The sequence below is a fragment of the Nerophis ophidion genome, linkage group LG18 (genome assembly GCF_033978795.1).
Source record: "Nerophis ophidion isolate RoL-2023_Sa linkage group LG18, RoL_Noph_v1.0, whole genome shotgun sequence".
NCBI lineage: Eukaryota > Metazoa > Chordata > Actinopteri > Syngnathiformes > Syngnathidae > Nerophis > Nerophis ophidion.
Window position 1 is genome coordinate 43713037 of NC_084628.1, and position 7309 is coordinate 43720345.

At 38.8% G+C, this 7309-nt stretch overlaps 1 protein-coding gene across 1 annotated transcript in view; it reads left to right on the forward strand.

Moving 5' to 3' along the window:
• The first annotated feature begins 891 nt into the window (after positions 1-891).
• LOC133537235 (caspase a-like) overlaps positions 892-7309 on the forward strand; it is a 21095-nt gene continuing 14677 nt past the window's right edge. The window contains exons 1-2 of the mRNA XM_061878181.1: positions 892-1044; positions 3904-4167. Coding sequence (XP_061734165.1) covers positions 1038-1044; positions 3904-4167 — 271 coding nt within the window. The 5' untranslated portion in view covers positions 892-1037. The remainder of the gene's footprint in view (positions 1045-3903; positions 4168-7309) is intronic.

Below are 7309 nucleotides of genomic sequence, written 5' to 3' on the forward strand. Positions count from 1 at the left end.
TAATAATCCAGTAAAATATCGCCTGGACACCGGGCGGTTTAGCTCTCTTGGTAGAGTGGCCGTGCCAGCAACTTGAGGGTTGCAGGTTCGATTCCCGCTTCTGCCATCCTAGTCACTGCCGTTGTGTCCTTGGGCAAGACACTTTACCCACCTGCTCCCAGTGCCACCCACACTGCTTTGAATGTAACTTAGATATTGGGTTTCATTATGTAAAGCGCTTTGAGTCACTAGAGAAAAAGCGCTATATAAATATAATTCACTTCACTGAACTAGAGATTTAAGCCTATAATAATAATAATAATAATGCTAAATATCCATCCATTTTCTACCGCTTATTCCCTTTCGGGGTCGCGGGGGGCGCTGGCGCCTATCTCAGCTACAATCAGGCGGAAGGCAGGGTACACCCTGGACAAGTCGCCACCTCATCACAGGGCCAACACAGATAGACAGACAACATTCACACTCACATTCACACACTAGGGCCAATTTAGTGTTGCCAATCAACCTATCCCCAGGTGCATGTCCTTGGAGGTGGGAGGAAGCCGGAGTACCCACGCATTCACGGGGAGAACATGCAAACTAAAAACATGTTTTATACTCTAGTTTCTTCAAAATAGCCACCCATTGCTCTGATTACCTGTTTGATGCAAATCCCTTAAGGGGGATGGACAGCTGAGCAGCGCCTGAAAAGCTGCAGCCATCACAGATAGACATGACATTAATATTTTTTTGACTAAAACCCTGAGTGGAAGCCTAAATGTATATTTTTTATAAATATATTGTATTGGTTTTTAATGCTAAAAAAAATATCAAACTGGCCCCAGCTTGCTTGGATTTTTCAGTGTGCGGCCCTCAGTGGAAAAAGTTTGGACACCCCTGGTGTATTGTGATCCTAGTTGAACAGATCGTTACTAACAGCCCACTTGTATGTTGCGCACGCATGAGTTAAAAAGTGAAGGAGGGTCAAAGATTGTCCACAAAGATCAACACTTTTCTCAACAAAACAACTCATTCAGCTTTTAAAACACACCTGAGCTATGGCAGGTAAGTCTCCTTTTTACTTGACTTTTTGTATGTTTGTGTTTTCCCAGGTTTACTTTCGACGTCCAAGATGGCGGCGCTCCCGTTAGTTTCGATAACATTAAAGTAACTATTATCTCTGTCAAAATACTAAAGAATGGCGCACTTTCTGTCAAGGAAGAGCGCACAGAGAATGACAAAGTTGACGTGAGGGGACCTAGCGAGAGTCCCCCAACAACTAAGCAGGCTAACGGAGCTTGTAGAGCAGTAGTTGGAGGAACTGAACCCCAGCGGGTTCTTCTGTGCATTCACCGGGAAATAAACATCTTTTTTTTTCAAATTCAAGACAAAGTTATATGTTTTTGGTAATACCTTAGTATGGGGGACAAGGACTTCATTTATTTAGAGTTATTTGGACACTAAGGCAGGGGTCGGCAACCCAAAATGTTGAAAGAGTCATATTGGACCAAAAATACAAAAACAAATATGTCTCCAGCCGCAAAAAAAAACAAAAAACTATATTACATTTAGACAGAGGTGGGTAGAGTAGCCAGAAATAAGAGTACTGTTACTTTAGAGATTTATTACTCAAGTAAAAGTAAGGAGTAGTCACCCAAATATTTACTTGAGTAAAAGTAAAAAGTATGTTGTGAAAAAAGTACTCAAGTACTGAGTAACTGATGAGTAACCTGATTACGGCAACAAATAATGCACAAAAACATAAAAATAGCAATGAGCAAATTCAGAGCCAGGAATATCTCTTAAGCAACTAAAACAATAATATATAATAATAGTACATTAAAATAAAATAAAAAAAATGGCACATTGAGCCACAATAACTTAACAGCACCATAGCCTCAGTAGGCATTCATTGATTTGATTGATTGATTAAAACTTGTATTATTAGATTGCACAGTACACTACATATTCCGTACAATTGACCACTAAATGGTAACACCCCAATAAGTTTTTCAACGTTTATCAATTACTTAGTAAATGACCAAGTCGAGGTGATCTACCTCATCTATACATACACACACATATCATTTATACACACACATACATACATACATACATACAGTATATAATTTATATTTATTTATTTTGCTGTTTTTGTTCACATGTTAAAGGTCTTAATGAATATACATGCATGTTTAACATATAGATTCCTATCTTTCATGAAGACAAGAATATAAGTTGGTGTATTACCTGATTCTGATGACTTGCATTGATTGGAATCAGACGTCTATGTTTTCAAATGGAGGAGAAAAAAAGTTCCTCTTTTCTGTGTAATACCACAAGAAAGTCGTTGGTTTTTGTCCAGCTTCCATATTAGTTTTTATACACTTTACAAGAAAAACATTGGCGGCAAACTCCGTAGCTTGCTAGCTTGTTTGCGCTGGCTTTCGAAGACTCTTATTTTGTTAACGCAGGCACAATGGAGCGGCGCTTTTATTGTGAAGACAGGAACTGTGCGACTTATACTCCAAAACTGTATAAATTGAAGTAGAAAAATAAAATAAAAAAAATAAGTCAGTTGTGTTTATAGAACGCCTGGATCATGTCTAGACAAATTCAATCAAAAATTGGATTATATGTTTAGTAAGTCCAAAATTTTATTGTAAAATAGAATTTTACTGTAAAAATGACAATGGTGCCAGTTTTCCTTTTACATCTATTCACTGTAAAAAACACCATAGATTTTACAGTGAATTGCTGGACTATTACTGTAAAAATAGCAGTGGTACCATTTTTTTGTCACATACAGTAAAGCACTATAAAATGAACAATCGTATATTATAAGATTAAAAAAAAAAAAAAGAAAAACCTGGCAGTTCAGTCACCACAATTTTACCACAAGAGTTTTTTATATACTGTAATTCACTGTAAAATCACAGATTTTATGGTTTAAAAAAAAAAAAAGCATTGCCGACTCATTTGTTTTAATAAAAATGACAGTGGTACTATGTTTCAATTTACAGTAATGTACTGTAAAAAAAAATCATAGTAAAATTGAGTTGAGACTGAGTTGCCATTCTTTATTACTGTGAATGTAAAAACGGTACCACTGTTTGGTACCGTATTTTAATTTACAGTAATTATCGTATATTTTATGCAAATAAAGAGAGCTCTGTTGCCAAAATTTTACTGTAAAAATGACAATGGTACCGGTTTTCCTTTTATAGCTATTCACTGTAAAAAAAGACCATAGATTTTACGGGGAAAAACTGCCAGCTCAATTGCCGGACATTTACCGTAAAAATAGCAGTCGTGCCATTTTTTGTCATGTACAATAAAGCACTGTAAAATTAACAATCATAGATTTTACGGTAAAAAAAAGAAAAACCTGGCAGTTCAGTCATAAATTTACTGCAAGAGTTTTTCATTTACAGCAATTCACTGTAAAAATCAGATTTTATGGTAAAAACAAAAAAAAACTGCTGACTCATTTGTTTGAATAAATATGACAGTGGTACTGTTTCAATTTACAGTCATGTACTGTAAAAACAAAAACAGTAAAATTGAGTTGCCATTCTTTATTACTATAATTGTAAAAATGGTACCACTGTTTTTTTTGGTACTGTATTACCAGATGGAAAAAAATAACGGCACCGTTTTTTTTGTACCGTATTTCTAGAGAGAAAAAAAGGGAACCATTGTCTTTTGGTAGCGTATTTATCATTTACAGTAATGTTTTTTTGGGGGAAAATCTCCACCCTTTTCCGGGCGAGAAAAGGGTGGGGAGGAGACCCTGCCCCATGTGGAGGAGTTCAAGTTCCTCAAAAAAGGTTGAAAAACACGTCATTAATGGATGCTGATCCGCAGGAACATATTTGATGAGCTGCGTAAAGTTATTGTTTGCTTTGTTTTGTTTTTTTACAGAGGAACTTTTCAAAGTGAGGTCAGACTTTGTGGCTAACGTATCCGCGGCAGTAATGGAAGATAATCAGGATGAGCTTTTGATCAACAAATTCCTGAGTGACGGGGAGCGTGAAGCCCTTCTTAAAGGGGACCTAACCAGAAGATACGATTGTGACCTGCCTTATAACCTGGCTGAAAGCATTAGGTGCATAGGTGATCCTATAAGCTGGAAGATTGAACCGAAGCTTTTAAAGAAACTGTTCCTCCCCACTCAGTCATTTAAAGGTGAGTTTGTACTACAAAGCAAGTTGAATGCATTTTTTTTCTTTTTTCCCAACGAGACTAATACAAACTTCTTTATATTTCAAGTGAAGAACACATTCAACTTGAATTATTTGTGCTAAAATACAACTTTTCCTAACATGTCATTTTTCCATGACCTAGTTAGCCTAGTAAAAGGTGTGTAAACTTAGCAAAGCATTGAAGTGGGGCATATAGTAAAGGTAATATCGTGTAAGCCAGGGCTGGACAGGTGGTGGCCCGCGGGTCAAACCCAGCTGGCCGAAACTTGTAATTTGGTCTGCCAAAAAACACCCAAATCGGCGTAATGAAACCATTGAATACAGGGTGGCTCACAATGAAGCAGCAGTGGGTAAGTAGGATATGAGAGGATACTATAGGTCTTTATTGTCAAGTACAAACCCTGTTTCCATAGGAGTTGGGAAATTATGTTAGATGTAAATATAAACACAATACAATGATTTGCAAATCCTTTACAAGCCATATTCAGTTGAATATGCTACAAAGACAACATATTTGATGTTCAAACTGATAAACATTTTTTTGTGTGCAATTACTCATTAACTTTAGAATTTGATGCCAGCAACACGTGACAAAGAAGTTGGGAAAGGTGGCAATACATACTGAAAGTTGAGTAATGCTCATCAAACCCTTATTTGGAACATCCCACAGGTGTGCAGGTTAATTGGGAACAGGTGGGTGCAATGATTGGCTATAAAAACAGTTTCCCAAAAAATGCTCAGTCTTTCAAAAGAAAGGATGGGGCGAGGTAGTGAAGTGAAGTGAATTATATTTATATAGCGTTTTTTCTCTAGTGACTCAAAAGCGTTTACATAGTGAAACCCAATATCTAAGTTACATTTAAAGCAGTGTGGGTGTCACTGGGAGGAGGTGGGTAAAGTGTCTTGCCCAAGGACACAACGGCAGGGACTAGGATGGCGGAAGCGGGGATTGAACCTGCAACCCTCAAGTTGCTGGCACGGCCGCTCTACCAACCGAGCTATACCGCCCAATAATTTACACCCCTTTGTCCACAACTGCGTGAGCAAATAGTCAAACAGTTTAAGAACAATGTTTCTCAAAGTGCAATTGCAAGAAATTTAGGGATTTCAACATCTACGCTCCATAATATCATCAAAAGGTTCAAAGAATCCGGAGAAATCACTCCACCTAAGCGGCATGGCCGGAAACCAACATTGAATGACCGTGACCTTCGATCCCTCAGACGGCACTGAATCAAAAACCAACATCAATCTCTAAAGGATATCACCACATGGACTCAGGAACACTTCAGAAAACCACTGTCACTAAATACAGTTTGTCGCTACATCTGTAAGTGCAAGTTTAAGCTCTACTATGCAAAGCAAAAGCCATTTATCAACAACATCCAGAAACGCCGCCGGCTTCTCTGGGCCCGAGATCATCTAAGATGGACTGATGCAAAGTGGGAAAGTGTTCTGTAGTCTGACGGGTCACATTTCAAATTGTTTTTGGGAATATTCAACATCTTGTCATCCGGACCAAAAGGGGAAGCGAACCACCTAGACTGTTATCGACGCAAAGTGTAAAAGTCAGCATGTGTGATGGTATGGGGGTGCATTAGTGCCCAAGGCATGGGTAACTTACACATCTGTGAAGGCACCATTAATGCTGAAAGGTACATACAGGTTTTGGAACAACATATGCTGCCATTTAAGCGCCATATTTTTCATGGACGTCCCTGCTTATTTCAGCAAGACAATGCCAAGCCACATTCAGCATGTGTTAAAACAGCGTGGCTTCGTTAAAAAAAAAAAAAAAAAAAAAAAAAAAGAGTGCAGGTACTTTCCTGGCCCGCCTTCAGTCCAGACCTGTCTCCCATCGAAAATGTCTGGCGCATTATGAAGGCTGTTGAACGACCTTAGCTCTAAATAAAACAAGAATGGGAAAGAATTCCACTTTCAAAGCTTCAACAATTAGTTTCCTCAGTTCCCAAACGTTTATTGAGTGTTGTTAAAAGAAAAGGTGATGTAACACAGTGGTGAACATGCCCTTTCCCGACTACTTTGCCACGTGTTGCAACCATGAAATTCTAAGTTAATTATTTGCAAAAAAAAATTAAAGTTTAGTTTGAACATCAAATATCTTGTCTTTGTTGCATATTCAACTGAATATGGGTTGAAAAGGATTCGCAAATCATTGTATTCCGTTTATATTTACATCTAACACAATTTACCAACTCATATGGAAACGGGGTTTGTACAACAAAACTATGTTTTCAGCACAAACCTGTTCAAGATGAGACAAACAGAGTACAGGGTTACAGAACAGGAACGCTGATGGGTCGCCACGAGGCGCCCCGTAAATAGTGGGAAAAACGTAAAACGCTGGGGTTGAAGATGAGTAAAAAATACAATCTAGACTGGGCTCCTAAAGGGGCCCAGTATGGAGTGGGAAAAAACCTCCATGCCATGCACACATAAACATGTTACATATAATCACGTCAACTCGCAACAGAGGGAGCGAGGGCCCTGGTGGTCAACTGCTGCTATGAAGCGCGGGTGCCCCACCATCACGGTTCTAAATAGGTAGATGTCTTCCACGTCCTCCAGGGAAAGGACAGAGGCACATGATTCTCCATTTATCCCAGAAGTCTCCCACATACCCCCCAGCAATGGTTCCATCAGGGCAGCCAGGCTCGTCGAACAGATTTTGTCAATTGAGTCGAGAGTCCAGCTGGTCATTTCCATGTCTGATGTTTAGATTTGGAGGACAGCACAAAGAAAGAGGCTTCAAAAAAGTGTAGACATGACAAAACAGAGTGCAAGCAGGGAGCGAAAAAAAATGCAACCATCCTCACCAGAGGCAAGACAAATAAAAAATGTACAAAAAGAAGGTTCTATCGACCCTGAAATAAATGTATTGCGGAAATCGTACTAGACAAAGTATGAATGTATTAAAAGTGCTGATTTATTTGTATTCGTGGTCGTGTTGTTTTGGGCTCTTTAACTCCGGTGAGCAAAACTGCTTGAATACATGCAGCGCGAAATTTGACCAGCAGAGGGCGATTAAGCTACACCTTTGGTTTAGTTGTGTTGACCCACATGTGCGCAATGGTTGCTGTGTGTATTACCACTAAACCTTTCAT